At 40.1% G+C, this 27,481-nt stretch overlaps 2 protein-coding genes across 2 annotated transcripts in view; both read left to right on the top strand.

The window, feature by feature from the left end:
- THSD7B (thrombospondin type 1 domain containing 7B) overlaps nucleotides 1–27,481 on the top strand; it is a 755,959-nt gene that overhangs the window by 186,470 nt on the left and 542,008 nt on the right. The window contains exon 3 of the mRNA XM_036320836.1: nucleotides 14,072–14,320. Within this exon, the coding sequence (XP_036176729.1) occupies nucleotides 14,072–14,320 (249 nt within the window). The remainder of the gene's footprint in view (nucleotides 1–14,071; nucleotides 14,321–27,481) is intronic.
- Nucleotides 15,223–19,662, top strand: LOC118661446 (zinc transporter 1-like). The gene is given in 3 exon segments (XM_036319546.1): nucleotides 15,223–15,231; nucleotides 18,083–19,631; nucleotides 19,634–19,662. Coding segments are annotated over 3 exon segments (1,587 nt in total).

Raw genomic sequence — 27,481 nt, 5'->3', positions numbered from 1 at the left:
CCCACACACCCACACTTAGGTGGGCTGGAAAACAATTAATTTGTCACTAGTTAAAATGTAGGAACTCTTGAGAATCTGGTGACTTCTTACCAGCTATGCCTTCAGACCTGATAAGTCAGTAATTATTGCATTCTAAGAAAGTCTGCACAGATACCTCTAAGTAATTGTTGCAGTCCTCCTTGCAAATATTAAATTCTATAAACAAATATTCCATAAATTAGAATAACATTAATAGAAATTAAACTTTCACAAGTCAGTACTTTACTCATGTATTTTTAATGAATTTTTACTAGTATTTTTTCCACGTATAAGGCAGATTTAGCTCTTTAGGGATTTGTTGATTTATAAATTGGTCATTATGTGACTTCAGCAAGGATTTTTTGTCAAATAACTTTTCAAGTTTCTGATCAAATAGAGCAACATGAACATAGCTATTTATGGGGAGAAACCAAGATGGCAGCATAAGTAAACACCGGAAATTGCTGCCGTCCACAACAAATTCAAAAATACAACTAAAAGACAAAACAGACATCATCCAGAACCACAGGAAGGCTGGCTGAGTGGAAATTCTACAACTAGAAGGAAAGAGAAAAGCACACTAAGATCCAGAGGAGGTGCGGAAGTGCAGAGGTATGGAGACACACGTGGCAAGGGCTGGCAAATGAGGACGCGGCTGTCTTTTTGACTCGGGAGGGAGTCACAAGCCCCCGACTGCTCTGAACTCCAGTTCCAGGTGAGTCTCTGGGGACCTAGATTCATACGGGGAGAAACTGGACTGTCTGGCAGCCAGCAGAACTCAGAACTCAAGGGCCGCTTTCTCTCAAAGGTGCTTGCAGCCACCAGGACACTGAGACCCGGGGCCCCTTAGGGCAGGGCTGAGGATCAGCCATAGCTCCTTGCTCCGCCCTGTTGATTCCCTGAGACCCTGCCCCACCCAAACTGCAGCAGAGGCTTTTGCATATGAATGCCCTGGCCCTTTGCAATCTGAAAATTACCTAACAAACTGCAGCTGGGCCAGACAGACCCAGAACTTCCAAGAGAAGGCCCAAGGCCCCACAGCAGCTTGCATTGCTTCACAGCTGGGTCTCATTTGGGCACCTCCAAACCCCAAACAAGGAAGGGGAATCTGCAGATCTCCTTGGAGCTCCTGCTGGGTAGCCTCAAGCAGAGGCTAAATTAGCACCTCCTTAGATCCAAGAGCCAGTGTACCCAGTAGTCAGAGTGGGACCATCCAATTACAACTCCTCAGATCCATAAGGGATACACTCAGGGGGCAGACTCAGTGAGCACCAAAGCTCCACTGAAGCAAGTCTTGCCTCATAAGGGTTTCTTCAGCACAGAAGTTCTCCCACTGTAGACACAGCTGATTCTCACAGCCAATTGGCCTGGAGGTCAATTCCTCCCAGTGATACCTACAACAATCAAGACTTAACTACAAGACTGTGCACAAAGGTCACAAAGGGGTGCACCAAGAGTGTCCACCTCAGATAACTGGGGAGGCTGAGCCACCGGGCCCTATATGGACACCTAGCACACAAAGCCACTCTACCAACACAGGGAAGCATAAAAAATGAGCATAAAAAACAGGACACAAATGACAGAAATGGAGGAAAGCAAACGACTGGATATAGAGTTCAAAACCACACTTTTAAGGTTCTTCAAGAACTTTCTAGAAACCGCCGATAAATTTAGTAAGACCCTCGAAAAGACTGGTGAGACCACCAGTAAATGTAGTGAGACCCTCAAGAAATCTAGTGAGACCCTCGAGGTTATGAAAAAGGACCAACTAGAAATTAAGCATACACTGACTGAAATAAAGAATGTTATGCAGAGTTCCAATCGCAAGAATCAAGTCAAAGATTTGAAATACGAAGAAGCAAAAAACACCCAATCGGAAAAGCAAAATGAAAAAAGAATCCAAAAATATGAAGATAGTGTAAGGAGCCTCTGGGACAGCTTCAAGCGTACTGACATCTGAATTATAGGGGTGCCAGAAGAAGAGAGAGAGCAAGATATTGAAACCTATTTGAAGAAATAATGACAGAAAACTTCCCCTACCTGGTGAAAGAAATAGACGTACAAGTCCAGGAAGTGCAGAGAACCCCAAACAAAAGGAATCCAAAGAGGACCACACCAAGACACATCATAATTAAAATGCCAAGAGCAAAAGACAAGAGAGAATCCTAAAAGCAGCAAGAGAAAGACAGTCAGTTACCTACAAGGGAGTACCCATACGACTGTCAGCTGATTTCTCAACAGAAACTTTGCAGGCCAGAAGGGAGTGCCAAGAAATATTCAAAGTGATGAATGCCAAGAACCTACAACCAAGATTACTTTATCCAGCAAAGCTATCATTCATAATTAAAGGTCAGATAAAGAGCTTCACAGATAAAAAAAAGCTAAAGGAGTTCATCACCACCAAACCAGTATTATATGAAATGCTGAAAGGTATCCTTTAAGAAGAGGAAGAAGAAGAAAAAGGTAAAGATACAGATTATGAACAACAAATACACATCTATCAACAAGTGAATCTAAAAATCAAGTGAATAAATAATCTGATGAACAGAATAAACTGGTGATTATAATAGAATCGGGGCATAGAAAGGGAGTGGACTATTCTTGGGGGGGGGGAAGGGGTGTGGGGGATGGGGGAAGAGACTGGACAAAAATCATGCACCTATGGATGAGGACAGTGGAGGGGGGGTGAGGGCAGAGGGTGGGGTGGGAACCGGGTGGAGGGGAGCTATGGGGGAAAAAAAGAGTAACAACTGTAATAATCTGAACAATAAAGATTTAATTAAAAAACAACATAGCTATTTATTACTGCTATACTCTGGAACCCCACTTAAATAAAGGACTAAAAAGGCATAAACCCTGAAGGACAAAAATAATCGGAAAGGCTATAAAAGCTAAAAAGAAAAATCAACAGACTCTGGGAGCTGGAAGCAGATGGATGAGTGGTAATTTTCTTAGCAGAGAGGAAAGCTGAAAGCTCCCCTTCAGCTGGAAGATCTTCAAGAAGCAAATCCGTTTGCATGGCACAGCGATAGCACACGCAACCTGTGCTTTTAACACTTTTTCTCTTCCACCGCACATAGAAAGATATTTCACTGTCTTATTTGTAATTTTTTTAAAAAAAATTATGTTTTTATTGATCTTAGAGAGGGGAGAGGTATATAGAAAGAGAAGCATCGATGAGAGAGAAACATCAGTCAGCTGCCTCCTGTATTAACACTCCTCCCACCTTCCCGCCACACACACACACACACACACACACACACACACACACACACACACACACACTGGGGAGCTAGCCTGCATCCCTGGCATGTACCCTGACCAGGAATCCAACCATGACCTCCTGCTTCATGGGTCAACACTCAACCATGAGTCACACCGGCCAGTCTTCACTGTCTTCTTTGCAGGTCTGTTGTGGGTATTTGACTGAGATCTGACCAATGAAATGCGGGCAGTTGTAACACAAGTCACCATGAGGCTAAAATCATAAATCACTTTGGGCCATTTTCCTACTCTACCTTCCTTTTCTAAACGTGAACTTGGAAGGCATGCAATCTAGATGGTAAATCTATAATACAGGTACAACTGGATCCTTAAGTCTTCAGGTAGAGGAATGCCTTCTAGAAGAGCTGAATTATCTGTGCCAAACTGTATGTGAAAGGAAAACACTTAGTCTGTTAAACCGTTGAGATTTCAGGGTTTATTTGTTACCACAGCATAGCTCATTCTATTCTAACTAATACAAGATTCTTGGAAGGCTTAAGAATTATAGTTGGTGCTGAAACCGGTTTGGCTCAGTGGATAGAGCATCAGCTTGTAGACTGAAAGGTCCCAGGGTCGATTCCGGTCAAGGGCATGTACCTGGGTTGTGGGCACATCCCCAGTAGGAGATGTGCAGGAGGCAGCTGATCGATGTTTCTCTCTCAGTGATGTTTCTAACTCTCTATCTCTCTCCCTTCCTCTCTGTAAAAAAATCAATAAAATATATGTTTTTTTTTAAAAAGAATTATAGTTGGTAAGTAACTCTGAGGACAGATATGTTAGATATGCCTACAAATTATTCCTTTACCTACAGACCATAGTCTAAGTGTGAAACGTCATTCTGTGAAAATGCAGGTTGTGAGAGTGCCCTGACAGCTTTCTTTCCCTAATCAGCTTTCATAAAGCCAACAGCTAGGTCTGTAAGCCCAACATAAGAGATAGGAGGATTCCTATTTTGGAATAAATGGTGAGGGTCCCAAATAAAATGCTCTGAGTTCTGCATAATCAGTCAACAGTAATGTTTACTATCTGAAGAGCCCCACCTATAGTCAGTGAGCTCCCAATCTGTGCTTGTGGTACCTCATTGTAATCCATAAGAGCAAAGGATCATTAAAGTAAAAACAAAAAGTTGTAAGTTATATTGTCAAAGATATGAAGGGAGATATTTCATTCATGGAATAAAAGCAGGATGATATTAAAAAGAAATAAGTAGGGAATAAGAAACTAATCTTACAAATTAAATATTTTATTGCAATGTGTGTTAAGAATTAATACGAAGTTCAAAGATAATTTTGAAGAAATCTCTTTGAAAGACAAAAAACACTGAACATAGAGAAAATAATATCAGAATTATATAGGTTAAATACGAAGGATGAATATATACAATGTTGATGTTTACAAAATTGGAGGTTTTATAAAACACCATATATGAAAATCTATATCAAATTAATTGATGGCTTAAATATGAAATTGCAAAGTATAAAGGTTTTTCTAAAAGAAAACATATGGGAGCATAACTTTATGACATTGAAATAAAGAAAAAATCTTAAATGTGGCATAAAAGTGCAAACTATAAAGGAAGACTGAACAACAAACTAAAAAATTGTGCCCCACAAAAAGATACTATGAACAAAATTAAAAATAAAATTATAGGAAAATATAGAAGGAACAGGTTACTATATAGAATGTAAGTGCCTATATATTTATTTATCATTATTGTCTACATATGTTTATGAGTGTACTTCTTAAATTCAATGTGAAAAAGGTCAGGTCAATAGAAAAATGGGTATATTCATTTCCAACTGATTTTGTAACACATCGCAAAAAAATGGAGAGGCTTAATACAAATTGTATTATCTTACAGTTCTGGAGGTCAGAAGCCTAAAAGTTAAGAAATCTTGAAATGGGGCCATTATTCTGTGTTTGTTTTTCCAGAGGTTCTTTTCATTTTCCACTTTCTGGAGGCTGCCCGCATTCTTTGGCTCAGGGCCTTGCATCATTCCAAACTGTGATTCTGTTCCCACATGTCCCTCTCCATCTCTGGTCTTTTGCCTTCTTCATATAGGGGCCCTTGTAATTATATTGGGCCCACCTGCATAATCTAGGATCATCTCTTGCCGGGAGCCGGTCCATGCTTGCTGTTTCAAGGGACCTGGCATATATGGCATACTGTTCTTAATATGTTTGCTCACCTTCTTGGCACTATGTGTTTTAACCAAGGTCTCTGAGAAAGGTTGTTTCCCCAGGTAGGGATTTTCCCCTGAAGTTAGGGAGGGAATAAAACCTCTTAACTAAGTGCCAGGCGGGTAATTAATCACTTTAACTACGAACAATCATGCTTAAGCTACATAACCTTTACTCCCTGGAATGGAGATAAGAAACGCCCTAACCTTTGGAATAGAGATTGATAGGATTGGAATCAACTGGTATAAATACAGTTGTAAGAAGACAGAACTCAGAAGAAGGAACCTACACAGACAGAAGAACTTCGCTGGAGAGAACATGGCAAAAGATCCTGGACTGAACCTGACTACAGAAATTGACAAAAGAACCTGACTAGAACCTGGTGACTGAACCTGGCTGGAGAACCTGGTCAGAACCTGGCTGGAGAACCTAGCAAGAGAACATGGACACAGAACCTGGCTGGAGATCCTAACCAGAACTTCGCTGGAGATCCAGACCAGAACTTGGCTGGAGATCCTGGCTAGAGATCCTGGCTAGGCTGCTGATCAACTGAACGCTGTCTCTGTGTCATTCCTTCTTCGCCAACTCCGTCCACACCTTTGGGGACCCCTGGACCTGCTGGGGTTGGACTCCGGCAATCTCTTTCTTTCAAAATCTTTAGCAATCACACTGCGGAGTTTCTTTTGGCATGTAAGGTAACATATTCACAGTTTCTCGAGATTAGAGTGTGGACATCTTTCCTGGGCCATTATCAGCCAACCACAATGGACAAACAATAGGAAAAGTCCACTTAATAGAATAGAAAAATTGAGTGGTCACTAAAGATGTGAGAAGAATATAAATCTCAGTGGTAATCTAGAGAAGAAAATTCACTTTTTGAACAATTTGGAAAAACTACATTTAATAATACCAAGCTTTGAACATGTAGGAAAAAAGAATGTTCACGATATTTAATACATTTGATACATGAATATGGTCCAACTCTGTGGGGAAACACGGGACTTGGCTGGAAAGTCTGTAAGGAGGATTCTACAAAAGATTGGGGGCCTCCAGGGGGACCTTGCAGAAGGCGGCAGCCCCTGCCTTGACTTTTCCAAACAAGTCCGAGGCGCCGGGTGTTTTGAGGTTCCTTTCATGCCATCTCTTAGGAAAGCAGCCTTCCTTCCTTACCTGGAAAGACTGCCATGAACCACGTGACCAAGCAAGGTACCAGGCTCTTTATCCAAGGGGCTTAAGGGCTTCACAGTCAATCTTTATTCCCGAGCGCTTCCTGGTGACATCCAGAGTCCTGGCATGTCTCTCTCTCAGACATGACATTTCAGCAAAGTTCTGTTTAATAAAACCACAACTGGAAACTGACCTATGTCCTGTTATGAAGAAATCAGATTCTTACTAGATTCATGCAAACATATTGCTAAGAGAACAATAATTACCAAAATTACAATTATTTTTAGTCCATTTAGTCCTATAATTAAATTCTTTTTCTCCTGATTGTTCTTGCCAGTTTTTCTATAAATCTAGATACTGTAGAGTTCTAATAATTTTATCTAATTCAAGGGGATGATCTGAAAGTTTATTCTCAGAGATATGTAGCTTAAAAATAAGTTGGAGTCCTTTCTATGAGTCTTCAGAAGATGTAACGTTTTTTTAAAACACATTATAATAAAACAGTGACTATCTCCAAATGAGAAGAAATTTAAAAGGACATGGTTATTGATTTGATTATAATGCAAATGGTATGGAATCCTGTTCTTTCTGCAAAACATAATATTCTACAATATCATGTTATAACAATGAGTTATAAATGAAAGCATGTTAGAATCTATTTAATATGTACATATAAATATAATATAATTATTATTTCTTTATTTGACAGAACTTCCCATATACCTTGAGTCCGGAGGCCAACGCTCTATCCACTGAGCCAAACCGGTTAGGGCCCCATATACCTTAAATATAAAATTTCTTTCATAAGGAAAGAAAGCAAATCTTAAAATTCAAACCCTGGGAAGGTAGTCAAATATATTATATTGTTGTATATTATTATATTATTATTATTATTATTAAACAGTATTAAGTAATCTGTTTATTTAAAGTAATAAACTTCCTGATTAACATAGCATAATAATTTTAATAATATATATAAAACCATTGATTCCTAGGGAAATACAGAAAAAAAGTTTTTATTCCTTACTTTCAGAAATAGGCTTATTTTTCCAATGGAAAACATACTTACATTCTTTTTTTTAAAAATATATTTTATTGATTTTTTACAGCGAGGAAGGGAGAGGGATAGAGAGTTTGAAACATTGATGAGAAAGAAACATCGATCAGCTGCCTCTTGCACACCCCCTCCTGGGTATGTGCCCGCAACCAAGATACATGCCCTTGACCAGAATCGAACCTGGGACCCTTCAATCCGCAGGCCGACCCTCCATCCACTGAGCCAAACCGGTTAGGGCCATACTTACATTCTTAAGCATAACAAAGATAGTGAATTCCTTAGCTGAGAAACAATTCCCTCGAACTTGGAAATCCCAAGCGGGCTCCAATGGCTTACTGCGCAGTCACTTTCATTTTCTTACTCTTCGTTTTTGAGGGTTCTACTGTGTTTCCTTGCAGTCCTAGCTCCTCACATGGGACACCACTTTGCTGGGACTGCCTGGCAGACCTTGAGCAACAGATGAATGAGTACTCTGACACACATTTCTGTGAAAGAGAAGGCTAAAGGGCTGTTTTCTTTGGGAGCAAACAGCCTGGATTGCCTGCCTCCTTAGGCTTTTTTGTAAGAACAGCTTGAACTAAAATTAACTATTAGGTACTATGAGCAGGGTAAGCATCCTTGAGAAAGCACATGCTTCTACAAGGTTGGGTCTAAAAGACTAAACATAGAGATTTTAGCAAAACACACGAGGGCTCGGACTTGTTTGGAAAAGTCAAGGCAGGCTGCCACCTTTGGCAAGGTCCCCCTTAGAGACCCCCGACCTTTCGGAGAATCCTCTTTACAGACTTTCCAACCAGGTCTGGTGCTTCCCCACACAATCCAGACAAACATAGTAGGGAAAATTTATCACACATGTGTAACAAATAGACACATGTAAAGGAGTTTCAATATGTAATCCTGTGGAATTGCAAGAAATTAGGCAAACCAAAGGGTGCACTAATGGGAGACTGAATACATATAAATTGGAATGTGACTAATAAAAAGAAATGACCATTATCTGCATTTATCAACATAGACTAGAGCAGCGGTTCTCAACCTGTGGGTTGTGACCCCTTTGGCGGTCGAATGACCCTTTCACAGGGGTCGCGTAAGACCATCCTGCATATCAGATATTTACATTACGATTCATAACAGTAGCAAAATTACAGTTATGAAGTAGCAACGGAAATAATTTTATGGTTGGGGTCACAACATGAGGAAATGTATTTAAAGGGCCAGAAGATTGAGAACCACTGGACTAGAGGCTCAGTGCACAAAATTCATGCATAGGTGGGGTCCCTAGACCTGGCTGGTGATCAGGGCTGATCTGTGGGGCGACCAGCAGGGTGATTGGGACCCCTGCTCGCACCTGCCTTGGCTAGCCTGGCGCCGCCCACTTGTCAGCACCGCCCCCTACTGCTGCCATTGCTGGTTGGGGCCTGCAGGCTGGGGACAGCTGCTGCATTGAATGCCTGCCCCCTGATGGTCAGTGTGCATCGTAGTGACTGGTTATTCCCTGGGTCGTTCTGCAGTTCAGTCGATTTGCATATTAGGATTTTATATAGATAGATAGATTTAGAAGTCAGAATATTAAGTGAGGGAAACAATTTCCAGAGTCATTCTATATAAAAAAGAGGGACTATGCAAATTGACTGTCACTGCCCCACAAAGATGGTGGCACCCACAGTGGAGGGGGGGGATGGTTTCTTTAACACAAGATGGCTGTACCCACAATGGAGGCCGAGTTCCCGTAATGAGTCTTAATGAGCAATCAGCAGGGACCTGAAGCTGTGCCCCCCCACCCCACGCCATGGGGCTTGACAGGGGACCTCAGGCTGCTCCCCCTGCCCTGGTGCCAGGCCAAGGGACATAAGGTCATGCCCCCCACCTGGCAGGGCTTGATAGGGGACCTGAGGCCATGACCCCCACCCGGCAGTGCTTGATGGGGGACCTCAAATCGAAGGAAGATTTTCATATACATTTTACTAATTTTCTTTCATCTCTGGCACTTCTATTATAGAGAAAGGGCAAATAGCAATATTAAAATATTTCCTCTAATCCTTTTAATGTGCATGAATTTCATGCACCAGGTCACTAGTATGTATAATAAAACAACATTTTTTTTTTTTTTTATAAAACAACATTTAAACAAAGGTTTTAAAAACGTGTGAAACAACGAGTGCTGCATGCTATTTATGAACATATACATGTTAGTTATAAGTATAAAAACATGGTAGAGAATAATACAAATCAATTTTAGGACAGTGGCTATGTCTGCAGAAATAGATGGAATTGAGATTGCAAAGAACACAGGAAATTTCACCTAAATTTGTAATTATTTATTTATTTAATGAAATCTGAAGTAGATGTTGGCCTTTTCTAATAAAGAATGAGATTATTTATTATATTACTCTTCTTTTCTGAATGTTTGAGATATTTTATTTTAAAGTAGTAATTGAAGTGTTAGTGAAGTGAGGGCACTTTTCTGGTGATTTTTTTCTTATAACAGCCCCTGTCCTTATTTTGTAAGTAAAAAGATTTCCTTACATTTCTAGAGGAAGTAAGAATTACTAGAATAATTTTTAGTTTCACAATTTCCTTTACAATTGAATACTTGAAAAGTAATTTATAAATGACAACGAACTCTGTAAATGTCAAGTAGGTACAATTACTGTAGTATCTCTTGAAAAGATAAATCAACAGAATATGTTTGTTTTATTAAAAAGGTCCACCACCTTCTCTGAAAGGGTCACATCATTTGCAGACCATTCTAAATTATCAACTTAAAAATTAGCCTGCTGTATTTGGTCAAACATTTAATTAACTCACCCCTAATGCCTTGGCAGGGCCAGACTAAAAATGATTTCTTGGGCCTCATACAGCTGTGGGCTGGACGTTCCCCACCCTGGTGTAGTACAAGGTGATTCTACTTACACTAAGGGTCACCACAACTCTGGGGTGTGAGCAGATCACGTTTTATTATTCTGTTTTTCCCTGCAGTTATGAAACCAAGCAGTCAAGAAACTAAGGTCATGATAATGTGATGCAACATTCAGGACCCAGATATTTCTGATTCACAATTTAATTCTGATTCAATAATCTAGTGAAATGAAATCTCATGGATCAAATTACACCAGGGTCCTGTGTGATACCTTTTATGATTACTTTTTTCTTATTAACTAAGGAGGCTGGTTAGTGAAAAAAACAGCAAACACTAAAACAAGTAAATATCTAATCAACAGAACATATCCCCTTTCTAATTCCAATAATTAGGAGCCCTTTCCCAAAACACAAGAATACTTGAATAAGCCCAGCCACTCCATGGAGGTGCTTGTACTGTTGGAATCCTATTATTCATCCTACTGTCTAATGGCATGGGCCATTTCGGGGAAGATGAGCAACAGAAAGTGAAAGTTGGTAAATGGGAAGAAACAAACCACCACTTCAGTTGTAGACAGAGAACTGCATACTGTGAGACCTTCTTAATAAAAGGAAGCAGAAATCCACCTTGGAAATTGAAATTCTTTCTAAAAACATACACAAATCGAAAAGCTTTAAATTTCTGTATTAGTTTGCTAGTGCTGCCTGAACAAATGACCACAGACTAGGTTCTTCAACAGTTGGCATTACTTTTCTCACACTTATGAGGCTGGAAAGTCCAAAATCAGGTGCCAGCAGGGTTGGTTTCTTCTGGGCCTCTGTGCTTGGTTTGCAGAAGGTTGCCTTCTCTCTATAGCCTTCCCTCTCTGTGTCCTCATGTCTTCAAATAAGGACACCACTCATATTAGATGAGGGCCCACTCTAGTGACCTCATTTTAACTTAATTCATTCTTTAAGGACTTCATCTTCATGTACAGACACATCTGAGGTACTGGAGTTAGGACTTGGGGATGGGGCATCTCAGTCAATAGCAATTTCTGAAAAGTGTCCCTCTCTCCCTACCTGCATGTTGTGCAGTGAGTACATTCTGTATTAGTGGGATATTTTCAAGGGAGGTTCTTCCCAGTGTGCCTTGATTCCAAGCCCCCAGAAGATCCCATTGGAAAGAGTGGTGGCAATGAAGTATACATTGCCTTTTTCATTTGGAAGGAAATAATATGATCTGAATAGATTTCAAAATACTACTGGACCAAAGGATTCTCTTATATTATTGTGACTTTTGGAAGACACACTAACTCCCCCTGGCTTCATGTAGGATATCAGTATAGAAGTCTCACTATGATTTGTTCATCAAAATGGTCACATGTGTTATTTTCCCCTTTCACATCACCGTCTGTAATCCATTTTTCTGTTGGTGGGTCCCTTATCTACATATTTTCCCAAGTCAGAAACTTAGAATCATTTTAATACTTCTTTCCTTTTTTTGGATACATTACCAAACTCTGTCTATAGCTCATCCTATATAATAAAAGGCTAATATGCAAATTGACCGAATGGCAGAACAACTGGTCACTATGCCACACACTGACCACCAGGAAGTAGACGCTGAACAGAGGAGCTGCCCCTTGATGGTCAGTGTGCCCCCACAGTGGGAGCACTGCTCAGCCAGAAGCCGGGCTCATGGCTGGCAAGTGCAGTGGAGTGCAGTTTAGGTGTCAGGAGCCTCTCCTGCCTCTGCGGCAGTGCTAAGGATGTCCAACTGCCATGCTGAGGGACTCCCACTTCCCCGCTCCCCCAAGTGCATGAATCTCATGCACCGGGCCTCTAGTTATTCCATAAGATACCATAAGCCCTTTCTTTGATTTTGTATTCCTATCAAAATTATCCTTCCCCATCTCCCCCAGAAGTAAAGGATACCTTTGATTGAATATAGGAAAGGTTAACACCAAGAAAGTAAAAGGAATGTATGCCAATCAATATTTGAAATGTGAGTCTGTTTTCCTTCATTTAAAATTATTTAATGTTCAATTAAATACAAATTTCTTAGCTCTTGATAAGAAGCCTTTTAAGACATACTTTTGAAGAACCCACATACCTATTATCTATTTACTTTCCTCTTTGTACTTGATGCTTCATAATTTGAAAAATTTATGACAATTGACAAGTTGGCTTTTACTTTCCTCCAGTGGTATGCCTGTAAATGTTTAAGTACCAGTCTTCAGGTGTCAGGGGCTTGATCTGTAGCATTTGCTGATATTTGTAGTATAAATACTCCCACTGTGACCCATTTTAAGTGACTTACATGAAGTCAACTGGCTTGAAAAATTCTTGAAAATGTAACAGTTGGTTTTTATAAAACAGTATTTCCAGCTCTGGCATACCACTGGTTTTCATCCCCACAAAGTGTTATATCAAGTCTTTAATATTCACTTTTCCTAACTTAGTCTTCTTTCTGTGCCTGAGAAATTCCTACTAATCTTAAAAAAAAAGCTCAGATGTCCTCTCTTAGAACCCCCCCTCCACCTCCACCACCGCCTTTCCAGGTGGCCCAACATTGCCTCATTATTGTTTGTCCTCATCACTAATTATAAATGCTTTTACATTGAATTCATCACATTATTTTATTTCTTTACCTGTTTCTCAATTAGATTGCTAGTATTTGATAGCACTCAAATTTTATAGATGAGGAAATTGCTGCTCAGAGCCTAAAAGTGTAAGGAAACATCATATTTGTTCTGTGTGTGTGTGTGTGTGTGTGTGTGTGTGTGTGTGTGTGTGTGTGTGTTTTATATAACCTAGTATTTAAGAGAATGGATAGCTGAATACTCTAAAGCTTACATTTACCTTTGTTTGACCTTAGACCATGTTTTAGCTTTTCTAAGCCAAGGATTTTTCATCTATAGATAGCCATGATAATATGTGAGCTCAACGCCCTAGCTCGTTTGGCTCAGTGGATAGAGCATTAACCTGTGGTCTGAAGGGTCCCAGGTTCAATTCGGGTCAAGGGCACATGCCTAGGTTGCAGGCTCGATTCCCAGTAGGGGGCGTGCAGGAGACAGCCGATCAATGATTCTCATCATTGATGTTTCTATCTCTCTCTCTCTCTTCCTTCCTCTCTGAAATCAATACAAATATATTAAAAAATATGTGAGCTCATGAGGTTGTGGAAGTGCCTGTGAAGTGCAGCAGTGTGTGCCACCTGGGGACCAGTCAATAAATGGTAATGGTAGGCTATCTCCTAAGTGAAACACTTAGACGATCCTGCATTATAAATATAAGACATACTCATCTACATATGCGTTTTGCTAGATCGAAATAAGTTCAGTTTCAAATGAAAGAGAGCGTGCATTTTTTAAATGCCCATCCTTCCATTTTTTATCATGGTGCCTCTAACATTATTTAAATCCTCAAATTTGAACACATAAACCACATTTAATTTTTTTTTTCTTTAATTATAGGCACTTCATAGTGTTGGTTGCATCGGTTTAATCGGTGGCTGACTGGTTTCTGCTTATGTCCCTTTAGCCTTTGCATGAAAGACTCCTTCCCTTTGACTGTCCAGTCCTGCATCATGCCGAAAGACTGTGAGACCACCGAGTGGTCCTCCTGGGGTCCCTGCTCCAAGACGTGTCGTTCAGAGAGCCTCTCGCCGGGATTCAGGAGCAGGAGCCGGAATGTGAAGCACATTGCTATCGGAGGTGGAAGGGAGTGCCCTGAACTTCTGGAGAAACAGGCCTGCATTGTCGAAGGAGAAAGTTTGCAGCCGTGTCCCAGGTACTGTGTGTCCTGTGGTGTGAGTATTCAGGTTTCAATAAAACCTCATGTTATGTGATTTAGGGATGTTACAATAACAACAGTATCCATGACTCATATGTGTTGAGTCTTTACTCAATGCAGAGTTCCATGCTAGTGTAGCACAGTAGGTTAAGAGCATGGGCTTTGGTACCGATTTTCTAGGTTCCAATCCTATTTCTGCGACTTTCTAATTATATGAATTTCAGCAACTGACTAAATTCTAGTGTCTAGTTTATATCTCTACTAGCAGTATTTCATTCATCACCTGGCACATAATAAATGCTCAATGACTGTTAGTTATCATTACCTGACATGTGATGCCTAACACTTTTAACAACCTAAGAAACCATTCATAGTATCTTCATTTTGCAAGTGAGGACATGACTGCTCAGAGAGATTAAATAATCCTTGAGGTTATAAAATTAATGAGTGGGAGTACCCCTTTTTTTTAATTCAGTTCTGCCTCCAGACCTAATTGCCATCCTGTGGTATTCTATTACATCCCCCAGGAGCCAGAGGATGTTGGACATAAGGTTACCACCTATTAGTAGCTATATTTTAACATCTTGATATTGGTTATTTTTTTTCTGGCTACATAGGCCTTAGGCAAGACCTCCAGTGTATTTTTCTTTGTGTGGTTGGCTCATGATGGGCCCGGTCTGATAATCACGGAAATCATTCATGGCTGGTTGTTCAGAGTGGGTTTGGGATGGATTTATGGTAACTCCTATTAGACAGCTGCCCTGAAGTATATCTGCTAAATCTGCAGGTATTTGAGATAGACCTGTCCTATAGTTTCTAAGATTTGAGAATCATTTTCCCAGCAAAAATGAAATGAGGCAAAACAAATAGCTTCTTGTAGAAATAAATCACATGTCGATATGGGAAGGGTAGTGGGTTACAAACTCAATAGGTGTTTTGATGGACTTGGCTATTTCTTAAACCTGAAATGATGTGCTTATTGGGTGGTGAGGGTAAATGGGGGGGGGCAGTTTCTCTTGTCACATTCTTAGCTACTCACCTCCTATGCCTCTCCTTTGATATCAGTGTAGATTTAGCATACTCTTTACATACTGATTGCTCATGTTTTTACTATGATGACTGTTAGGGTTGGGGCAATGATATGGCGATGAAAGGATTAACAACTGAGAGAACAGATGCAGAGAGGAAATTTATTTTACTTTTCAAGGAGGAAAGGGCTGGTGTATTGCTACTCAATACAGGGCAGGCTTGTACTTTTAAAGAGCATCCAGTTGCTGTTGCTAGGTGATAAGGAAGGGAGGGGAGTTGTGTTGAAGTTAATCAGATTGGGGGGCGGGGTTGTATTGAAAAGTTTCAGTTTGCTTTCCAGGAGACAGTCCTGCAAATGTCCCAGGGTGGTCTCTTTATCAACTTCCTTTCAAGCCTGTAAAATATGCTTAGAGAAATTGTTATGAGGAGTTCAAAAGAGGCTTGTCTGAAGGGGAGGGAGAAGGGAACTTTGTATTTACTGGAGAGTCTTTGGTGCATATTATCTTGGAGTTGTTAAAACAGCAGGGTGGAGGGGGGTACAGAATGCAACCTTGAGAGTAGTCTTAATTTGTTCTACAGTTTGCAGAGGAGCCAACAATCTTGGGACTTAATTACCAGGTGCTTCTTATAAGTTGTGGAAAGGCCACAGCAAAGAAAAGGAGAGGCCTTTTTTTCTGTCCTTATGACCCCTTAGATTCTGATTATTTTTACCTCAAAAGCAGACAGTAGGTTCATTTTATGATTCTTTACAGATTAAGATATTATCTCACAGAATTTTCCCTCGTTTTGTTGAGTACATGTCCTATCTTTCAAATCACTAATTTTGGGGCAAAGCATGGTATTGGAAACAGCATAAAATGTGGGATCTCTGTCCTTAAAGTTGGATAGACCTGGATTAAAATGGCATCACCATTATTAACTGCGTGCCCTTGGACAAACTGTACAATTTCTCTAAGATATTTAAGTCTTTAGCCCAGCTGGTGTTGCTCATTGATTGAGCTTCAATCCATGAACCAGGAGGTCACGGTTCAATTCCTATTATGGCGAATGCCTGGGCTGTGGGCTTGATTCCCATCCAGTAGCAGGTGTGCAGCAGGCAGCTGATTGATGATTCGCTCATCAGTGATGTTTCTCTCTCCCTTTCCCTTCCTCTCTCTGAAATCAATATATATATATTTATGTCTAATTATGCTACCTATGTTGAAGGTTAAAAAGCTACATACCAGATATGTAAAATGTTAATCCCAGTGAGAACAGTTACCTTTATTATTGCTATTTTGTGGTATTCTGATTTCCTTCAGAAGGAGAATCTCTCTTTCCATATAAGCCATACTGTGGTAATTAATTGTGGGTAATTTGGAAATCTTTTTTCCCCCTATGGAGGCAAAATTCAGAAATGTTCTCAATGGTGAACTTCCAGAAATTGAATCTGGTTTTAGTGTTGACCTTGATATTAATGACTTTTTTCTTCATTCTTTTCATGGAAGGAATGATGTCTTCCAGATATTTTAAATATTATTTTGATTTATAGACATTACTCCACTTTTCCTTCTTTGTTGATAACTATTACAATTCTCTTGGAAGTCAGAGTGGTGCCTTCCTGAGGTTGCAAAGAAAGTTGACTTTCATCTACATTTGTTAAATAGTCACTGCACTTATTGAGACTTACAAAGTTGAGATTCTGTAAAGATCTTTTAGAATAACACAGTTTATCATCCAAAGGCAAACTTTGAGAGTAAAAGGAATATACATTTGCCGAAAGCCGGTCCATCCTTGCTGCTTGACACAGTCGCTGCAGGGAAGAAACACCTGCACAGCATATGTTTCAAGGGACCTGGCGTATATGGCATACTGTTCTTAATATGTTTGCTCTCCTTCTTGGCACTATGTGTTTTAACCAAGGTCACCTCTCCCAGGTTGTTTCCCCAGGTGGGGATTTTTTTCTTGAAGTTAGAGAGGGAATAAAACCCCTTAAAGTTAATCACTTTAACTATGAACAATCACCCTTACGCTACATAATCTTTACTCCATGGAATGGAGATAAGAAACGCCCTAACCTTTGGAATAGAAATTGACAGGATTAAAATCAACTGGTATAAATACAGATGTAACAAGACAATAAATGACAGAACCTGGCTGGAGAACCTAGACTGAACTTGGCTGGAGATCCTGGCTAGAGATCCTGGGTAGGCAGCTGATCAACTGAATGCTGTCTCCGTGTCATTCCTTCTTCGCCAACTCTGTCCACACCTTTGGGGACCCCTGGACCTGCTGGGGTTGGACCCCAACATCTGGTGCCCGAACAGAAGCAGGAGCCCGACACCAGCTGCTGTGGCCGCTGCTTTTTTAGCCTCCCTGGCATCGGCTCCTGACCTGAGCCACAGAGGAGGCAACCAGCGTGGAAAGCCTTCGCAGTGAGGACCTACCTATCGCCTGCCCCTGCCTCTCACCAGCTCTTGCTTCGGGTCAGGCTCACAGTCCCCGGCTCCCGGAACCCCCGCAGGCGTGGGGCTGCTGGGGCTGAGCCGGGCCTCCTCCTCGGCTTCAAGAACAGATGCCTGCGGAGCTGCAGGCTGCCGGCCCGCTGGGACGCCCACAGGCGTGGGGGCTCGGCGGCTTAACCAGCAGCTCACCCCCTTCCAACCCCGGAGGCTACTGAGCGGTGTCCCTAGTGGCCCGGCTCGGACCAAGAGAGTCCCGTGCCGTCCTCCTCCCATCACCAGGTCCTAGACCGACCCTCGGCGCCTCCCAGCCACCGCCTCCCAAGAGTCCGTGCCGCGCTCAGCGGGCTCCCGAGCCACAGCCACGGGTTGCTGGAGCCGGAACCGGGGCCTGTGCATGCTGTTGTTGACCTTCATGTTCATGGTGCTGGAGATGATGGTGAGCCAGGTGACCGCGTCGCTGGTGATACTCTCCGACTCCTTCCACATGCTGTCGGACGTGCTGTCGCTCGTGGTGGCACTGGTGGCCGAGCGCTTCGCCCGGCGGACCCACGCCACCCAGAACACGTTTGGCTGGATCTGGGCCGAGATGATGGGGGCTCTGGTGAACGCCATCTTCCTGACCGGCCTCTGCTTCGCCATCCTGCTGGAGGCCATCGAGCGCTTCATCGAGCCTCACGAGATGCAGCAGCCGCTGATGGTCCTCGTGGTCGGCGTGGCGGGGCTGGTGGTCAGCGTGCTGGGGCTTTGCCTCTTCCACCATCACAGCGGCTTCGGCAACAACTCCGGCCACGGCCACCCGCACGGGGTTCACGGCCACACCAAGGGGGTCTGTGGCCAGAGCAGCCGCCCCGGGGACAGCGACCACAGGAGCCCGGGCGGCCAGAGACCCGACCAGGAGGTGACCAACACCTTGGTGGCCGGTAGCAGCAACTCCAATGGGCTCAAACTGGGCGGGGCAGATCCGGAAAAGTCCAGAACTGATGCAGCAGATGTACAAATGAATAGGAATGTTATCAGAGAAGCTGATAATATGGATTTGGAAGATGAAGCAGATGATGCTCAAAAGGCTGGACAACTTAACATGCGTGGAGTTTTTCTGCATGTCTTTGGAGATGCTTTGGGTTCAGTGATTGTAGCTGTGAATGCCTTGGTCTTTTACTTTTATTGGGATAGTTGTCCTGAAGGGAAGTTCTATGAAAACCCGTGTATCGCTGACCCCTGCAAAACGCTTGTAGAAATAATCAATAGTACTCAAGGAACAGTTTTTGAGGCCGGTCCTTGCTGGGTGCTATATTTAGATCCAACGCTTTGTATTGTAATGGTTTGTATACTTCTTTACACAACTTATCCATTACTTAAGGAATCTGCTCTTATTCTTCTACAAACTGTTCCTAAACAAATTGATATCAGAAATTTGATAAAAGAACTTCGAAATGTTGAAGGAGTTGAGGAAGTTCATGAATTACATGTTTGGCAACTTGCTAGAAGCAGAATCATTGCCACTGCTCACATAAAATGTGAAGATCCAACATCATACATGCAGGTGGCTAAAACCATTAAAGACATTTTTCATAATCACGGAGTTCACGCAACTACCATTCAGCCTGAATTTGCTAGTGTAGGCTCTAAATCAAGTGGAGTCCCATGTGAACTTGCCTACAGAACTCAGTGTGCTTTGAAGCAATGTTGTGGGACTCGGCCACAAGCCTATTCGGAAAAGGATACAGAAAAGGCCCCAACAGTTAGCATTTCCTGTTTAGAACTTTGTGAAAATCTAGAGAAGCCCAGGACTCAAGCTGAAGACATGCCTGCTGTTGTGCTAGACATTAAAAAGATGCAAACAAACAACCTGAATCATCTTTGTGAGTCTTGAAAAAGATGTGATATTTGACTTTTGCTTTAAACTGTAGGAGGGAAAAGACTCCTGAAATTCTAAGTTTGCTAAGTAGTGTAATTGAAGTCTTTGTCTGGTCACACAGTTTAATTCTATTTTTGTAAGAACATAATGGGACTGTTTAGCAGACTTCCATATTACAATTTGTGATTCTCAGTGCAGAGTACCGCTATGCTGTTAACAATTTTGAAAAGCCAGTTTTAACACTATGTTACATTTTGTTTAAAGTAAGTATAAACCTTATATAACATGATGACATTTGATTTCCAGTTTTGCCATGGTTAAAATTAATTAGGGGGATAAATAAATTAAAATTGTTACTGGAATTTCTCTGCTTTTCTTTTCCCTCAGTGTTACATTTATTTATTAAAATTATCATTGCTAGAACTTAAGATATCACCAACAACTTTCTTTCCTTTGATACTTTAAGTAATGTTTATTTACTTGCTCTTTAAGATCATTATATAGCACAGTGGCAGCATATTTTAAGAGTGACTGATGGATATTATTAGGAAAAGTTGTTTTTCTTCCCATGGGGTATTTATCATACTAAAAGTTAGTTATTATCCTGTGTTCTATATTGCTGAGTATTGCTCTAATAAACCGTGAGCTATAATTAACAAACTTATAATTTACACATAGTAGGACATATGGGGAGTAAGAGCAGGGAAAAAAGTTTACCAAATTAAATATTTAGATTATTGTAAATTAATATTGAGACTACATTCTAAATCCTGAGAATCTGAACGTGTTTTTTCTTACCAAAGTTAGTCTAAAACATGGACGTGTTCATCAGCATTGCTTGCTTTGAAAGATTGGCATCAGAAGCACATATATTCAGTAAATTTTTTTAAGGACATTAAACTCAATCTAATAATTAGATGTTAAATGCAAGCTTACTAATAGAATCTTAAAAAAAAAAAAAAAAAAGACTTTCCAGAGTTGAAGTCATTTCATAGTGACCAATCATGAATGGATTCAAATGCAGCTTTTCAAACACCACCAGCAATGCTTGTGTTTGGCCAAGAGCCACTAACTTGGGAGAACAAAGAAATCTGAAGGTTAATGCAGTTTGGATATTAAATTCTTAAAAAGCAATATGAGTTAAGGCAAAATTAATCATTAAGATTCTGTAAGTTATCCTGTCTTGATAATGCTCAGATCTTCCAATAGTGGCTTATTTTGCGAGAGGTTGCAATATCTACAGAGGAAATTGTTCTTCATTATTTTGTTGCTATACACAAATGTTATTTAAGGGTATTTAAGTGGTATTTTTCTTGATAGAGAGGGATTATGCTTTGTGAAGAAACTAGATTTTTGTCCTCAAAAGGGTGAATATTAATATCAGTTATCATGTATAATTCTATTTTTCTAGCAACAAGGTATTCTGACTACTTCAGTGACTTTTATAGATGACTACTTTTAAGATGACTACCTTTCGGGATTTGAAATAATTTATTGTTTAATGTTTCTTAAGAGGAACACGCTGGCCTTTGACAGTTAACTTTTTAAAGGGATGATCTTCTGTGGTAGATGGTGTGGTTTTTTCTAGCATAAGCCTGTTGCTGGCAATGGGCCTATTTAAGAACAACCGATTTTTCCAATGAGAATAAGGTAATTTTAGAAACACAGTTTGTAAGTTCATATTTACTCTAATGGGCCAAAACCATAACCTGCCAATTTTGCAGTACATCTTGAGATTTTAATACTCTTATCTGATACTGTGGAATTTGATTCCTAAATTGGTAGTTATTTTGAATTTTACAATTTCTTTTTAGACATGAAATTGGGGAATTCCCTCATTGTATCGATGAATAAAAGAGAAAGCTTCCAATTGTACTGTGTCGTGTACATTCCTGACTTAACACTTTAAACTACAAAACATTAAGATCTCAAAACAGTTTGTTATAGAAACATTTCAGTAACGATACAATAGGATAACTGGTAAAATATATTCCATGCAATGGGGTTTTCTTTACAAATGCTTTATTGGGTCTGTTTTTTAACGGTTGTATAATGTGTAAGACATCAACCGAATGAGGATTCTTTAAAATGATTTATAAGCTTGGGACAAGGGCTTTTCTCCCCTTCCCCCCCAAGTACTTTGAAGGTAACAACCTCTAGGTTTCAGTTATTTCGCTTTTCATAATTTCTAAGTAGCTTGTATGTAGCAAAGTGGTACAATAGGAACATTCTCTTTTTTCAAAGGACTTAATCATAATAGCAAAATCAGTGGGCACTGACTCACCTAAAAAAAAAAAGATCAACTGAAAAAATAAATAAATAAAAATAAAAAGGGGAATTTGGCGGAAGCTGGTCCATCCTTGCTGCTTGACACAGTCGCTGCAGGGAAGAAACATTTGCACAGCATATGTTTCAAGGGACCTGGCGTATATGCCATACTGTTCTTAATATGTTGGTTTACCTTCTTGGCACTATGTGTTTTAACCAAGGTCACCTCTCCAAGGTTGTTTCCCCAGGTAGGGATTTTTCCCTGAAGTTAGGGAGGGAATAAAACCCCTTAACTAAGTGCCAGGTGGGTAGTTAATCACTTTAACTATGAACAATCACCTTTATGCTACATAATCTTTACTCCATGGAATGAAGATACAAAACACCCTAACCTTTGGAATAGAAATTGACAGGATTAAAATCAACTGGTATAAATACAGATGTAACAAGACAATAAATGACAGAACCTGGCTGGAGAACCTAGACTGAACTTGGCTGGAGATCCTGGCTAGAGATCCTGGGTAGGCTGCTGATCAACTGAACGCTGTCTCCGTGTCATTCCTTCTTCGCTGACTCCGTCCACACCTTTGGGGACCCCTGGACCTGCTGGGGTTGTACCCCAACTTACATTGGTATTGTTCAGATTCAAGTTGAGGACCATGTGGCTCTGAAGTTAGTGTTCTTTCCATTAAAGGACAATTTCATGATATTCACAGTGAAGGCATACCAAGTTATGGGTGTATATATACATAAACATATATTCATATGTATCATTTATCCCCCCAAATGGGAATGGCAATTATTCAATATGTACCCAATATGAATTTCTCTATTGATCTTCATTTCATTGTACCTCGACATCTGAAAATAGAGGCTGAAATATTATATTGGTGATGAACCTGGCTCCCTCGTTCTGTTACTTGATGATGTTACTGAACTTGGCATTTTTTATTTATTTTAAATTTTTAGAAGAGAATTATTTATTTATTTAGAGAAATATGGATTTGTTGTTCCACTTGATTATTCATTCATTTGTTGACTCTTGTACAATCCCTGAACGGGGAATGAACCCATATCCCTGGTGTATCAGGATGACACTCACCAACTGAGCTACCTGGCCAGGGTGAGTTTGACATTTTTTTAAAACCTTTTCAAATAGTGAATTTGCAGGAAAAGTGAATCTTTGAAAATTCCCTGAATACTAATCAATGTTTCTAGGGAGAATGTTGTGCTAATGAAAGATTCCACTTGGTGGTAGAAAGGACAAGGCATACATAAGAGCAACACAGTTAACACTGGCTGACATTCTTATTTGTCTGCAATCTGAGCTGTGGCCTCTACCACAGGAAAGAATAAAAGCTGTCTACAAACTTGTTTCTATTTTGACATTGGTGATTAAAATTCATTGTAAACAAGGGAAATGGGAGCAAAAATCTATTAGGTATCAAAAATGCCTATTTTTCCTTTACCAGAATTCATGACCAATTCATATGCATCAAGCCATTTCATTCACCAAATTTCTCTCTAGCAGGTAAATGTACATTCCTATGCCTTTCCATAGTGTTTCTTAAAACTCTCTTAGAATGTGGTTTGGCTTTTATCCTTCTACCATCTTTGCTGTAGGACACATGTTCATTCATTCAGTAAATACACAATGAGCTCTTTCTATGTGGCAAACACTGTTGTAAGTGTTTGGGATACATCAAAGAATAAAATATAGTTCCCTCTTCATCATGGGACTTAAATTTTAGTAAAGATACACCAAGTAAATATAATACATTAAATAAACTATGTTTGTATGAGCTGTGGAAAAATTAAGATAATTGAGCCAGGGAAAGATTGAGGCTTCTGGGATGCTGTGATGGGGGTCAGCTCAGGGTATAGAATTAAACAGGGTTATTAGAGAAGTCTCATTTGAACAGGCAGCATTTGGGTGTGAAGGGGAGGGGGGGAGCTTGAAGGAAGTAAGGAAATCTGCCATTTATGTAATTTGTGGAAGAATATTTTTTTCAAGAAAAGGGTAGTGCTAGAAATGGTTCTAGTTTCTGTATATGAATACTGCATAGCATTGGTGCTACTTAGTGATTCATAGACCATCATTTTAACTCAAAACACTATGAATGCCAGTTCCTAAGGCATCATTCCATAAAAGGGATACTTTGGAAGTTGCGTTGGGGCAACCAACTTAAGTTGAAAGGAGATAGACTAGTGTATGTTGTGCTAACTTGGGAAATTTTAGCTCTATCAGGGAGTTAGCTTTGTGTATAGCCTTAAACTTATTTCAAGGGTTTGCTATATTTGACCAAGACATACCCCTTCCAAGACATACCCATAGCCAAGATACCCCTTCCTCCATCATTATACAGTCTACTTGTAATTTTTTGCTCTGCCCCAACATAACACTAAGTACTCAAATTATATATTAAGGGGTGGGGATAGAAATAAGAGAGGGGATAACATTTGCATGTCACTTGCCACCTTTTTTCTTATTGTGTTTATCTCCTACCATTGACCGTTAAGACCTTAGGCATTATGTTATTCTTTTATTTCAAAATACTGAAATACAAGGAACCTTGGTTCCTATGTTCTGCTTAACAACTAAATTATTAGATCCTGATGCAACTAAGAGGAAGGTGAAAAGCATTGAAGACCATAAATGGTCAGATGGTCCTGTTTACTAGATAGCATAGGAAAGTCTGAGAATCCAGGGACTATAATATCTAAAATATTTAATGTCAGAGATCTTAGACATGACCTGAAGCTGAAACAGCTCTGACTCCAAATCCCATGTATTTAAGTACAACCCTTCTGGCTGAAGACATTGTAGCACACTAGAATATTGCAAAATATCAGCTGCAGATACCCTTCTTGGGAGTGGCAGCTCAAATGACCTCCCTAACAAGGAGGCAACAGATTTCATGCAGAACTGACTATTCTACCTCGGAAATGGTCATTTAGAGTTTGAAATAAAATACAAGATAGCACTAGTAAAAGGTGACAGTGACCAATGTAGAGTGAAAATCTTAAAAGATCTCAAGGCAGAAGCTGTATGGCTGACTGTATTATATAGACTGTGTGATATTACCACACAGAAGAGCCAGTATGTAAAACATTGCTTCAATAGTTGAGTCTTGCATTGAATAGATAAAAACTCTTATAACCCACCCCTCCTTGTCTCTGATATGGATGAGTTTATTCTTATTATGGGTAATCTAGAAATTCTTCATGAAAAGTTAATCTCTGCAGACTCAGATTAAGACTTCTGAGTCTCCTGCAGATACTTTAATTCCCTTGTAAAACAAGCCCCTGTCTCCTTAAGTTCTCTCTAAGGACCTGACACCAATTTCAAGTGTTCTAGATAAAATCATCTTTTCTCCAGATCTTTTTAGATGGATATTGAAGCCAGGGAGAGAGTCAAGGGAAAGGGGGGCATTTAAAAGCTGGCTCAATTGTTGACTTCCTTCATCCATTGGAACAAAGTTAGTGCTGGGGGTGACATGTCATGAAGGAATGTTTGTTTACCACCTGCTACAGCCTGAAACTGTGCAGTTTGGGAAACCGAAAACTTTACTTTTGTGATCGCTTAGTTTATTCATCTTAAGAATCTAGTGTAATGAGAAAACCAAATATAACTTGATCTCACTTATGTGTGGAATCTAATGAACAAAATGAATTGACCAACAAAATAAGACTGAAAGCATGGAGGCATTGAACAGATTGATACACCTTGATGTGGGTTTGGGGGACCAGAAGAGATAAACCAAAGAACTTATATGCATAGCCCATGGACACGGGCAATAGGGTAGTGAAGACCTGGGGCGGGGGGTGGTGGTGGTATGGGCTTGGAGGAGGAAGCAAAGAGGGGGAAATAAGAGATATCTGTAATACTATCAACAATAAAAAATATATTTTTTAAAAAGAATCTAGTGTAGTATGCTTTTTAAAAATGAAAATGTCCAGAATATGGTAACCATATCCTCTAAGATTTTTTAATAGTTAGTAATGCTTCCCCAATTCATTTTTATTTATTTATCATTTTCCTTTACTGTAGAATGGATAGCATCTATAAAAGTACCTGATCATAGTAAATGCTCAGTAAACAATGGATGGATGGATGCTCAAATGTAGGACAGTTCTCAAACAATATGGTGCATAGAATACTTTATTTCATTCTTATACTTACAATATAATGTGTGTATGGAGGATCCAAAGCCATTCCTTATAAATAGCAGCTGAATTTGGCATCACCAAGGAGGTCAAATCTGGACACCTACTCAGGGAAGAGAAGGACACACCAAGCTTGAGGTGGTCCCAGTGACCTCCTTGCTTTTGCTAACAATATGTCTGCCTTGCCAGCCAAGAAAAATCTCTGTTGTCACTGGTTATAAGAGTAGCTCCAAAAGGGTGAGGACTGAGTTCAGATCTAAATTTGGAAAAGTTTGTCTTCCAGAACAGAATAGCATGTACATCACCGAACACATCTTCTCTATCTTCTTCCATTTTCCACAGCGCCCACACTCGGTACATAGTAAGTGCTGCTTTTCTGCAGCAGCTGAGGGGTAGAGGGGTCATGGACTGGAACCCTCAGGGGAATCTGTTTTAGAGAATAAACAACTGTTTCAAAGTTATAAAGTGTTTCAACAGAAGGAAACTGATGCTTTTTATGGAGTCCACCTTTTGCTTATGCGTATAGTTTCATGAGTCCCCACTGTGCCACTTTAAGCCCTCCCAGATGGAAGATTTGTTCCCCTGTTAGTGTAAGAAAGGTAGTGCACTGCTAAGTGCTGTGCATAGCGATAGAACTCTATTAATAATACATGTGTGGAGGTTGGCTAGCAAAGCCGTCTGCTGAAGAGCAAAGAGCTTTGCACTTCAGAGTAGCTTTCCATAATCAATAGTTCCACTCTATTCAATAAAAAATTACCAGAGCGTAAAATGTAGAAACCTTGATCGGTTCCCTTTATTTGGCTGTCTGTTCAGCAAAAAATGACAAGTTAATTCTTTCTAAATGCATTTACAACTTTAAAAGAACAACAGACATTATCATAAATTAGTCATGCTGCAGTAACTAATTTTTAACATACACACATTCAATTTGCATACCTCGCACCAGTGTTTCAAACCCAAGTGTGTTTGCAAAACATGCTTAGTCAAAACATGACCATTAACTAATGCAATTATTCTTTCAATCTGTCCTCATTAAATTACTTAAGATTCTACCCCATGTTACTCTGCTTGGAGTCTAAGCCTTTAGAAGGAGAAAATAAATCTACTCTTTTTAAGTAAATCTAAGCCTTATGAAAGTGACAAAACCTGCATTCTAAAGGGCAGAACTTTCTATAAAACGCTGATGGCCCTGCCTTCCTATTGCTATCAGAATCACTTTAGGTTACATTAGTAGGATGGGGGAGGGGTGTTTTAAAAATAGTTGCTAAATGTGCCTGCTTTTCTAATTTTGGCTTTGCTAATTTAGGACATCACTGCTCATTACTTCACAGCAATTAATTAATTCCTTACCCTTTCTCCTCTCCCCACTTTCATTTGGAGGATAGTTTGATT

This window comes from Myotis myotis, unplaced genomic scaffold (genome assembly GCF_014108235.1).
Source record: "Myotis myotis isolate mMyoMyo1 unplaced genomic scaffold, mMyoMyo1.p scaffold_m19_p_8, whole genome shotgun sequence".
Taxonomy (NCBI): Eukaryota; Metazoa; Chordata; class Mammalia; order Chiroptera; family Vespertilionidae; genus Myotis; species Myotis myotis.
This window is presented reverse-complemented; position numbering and strand designations above follow the sequence as displayed.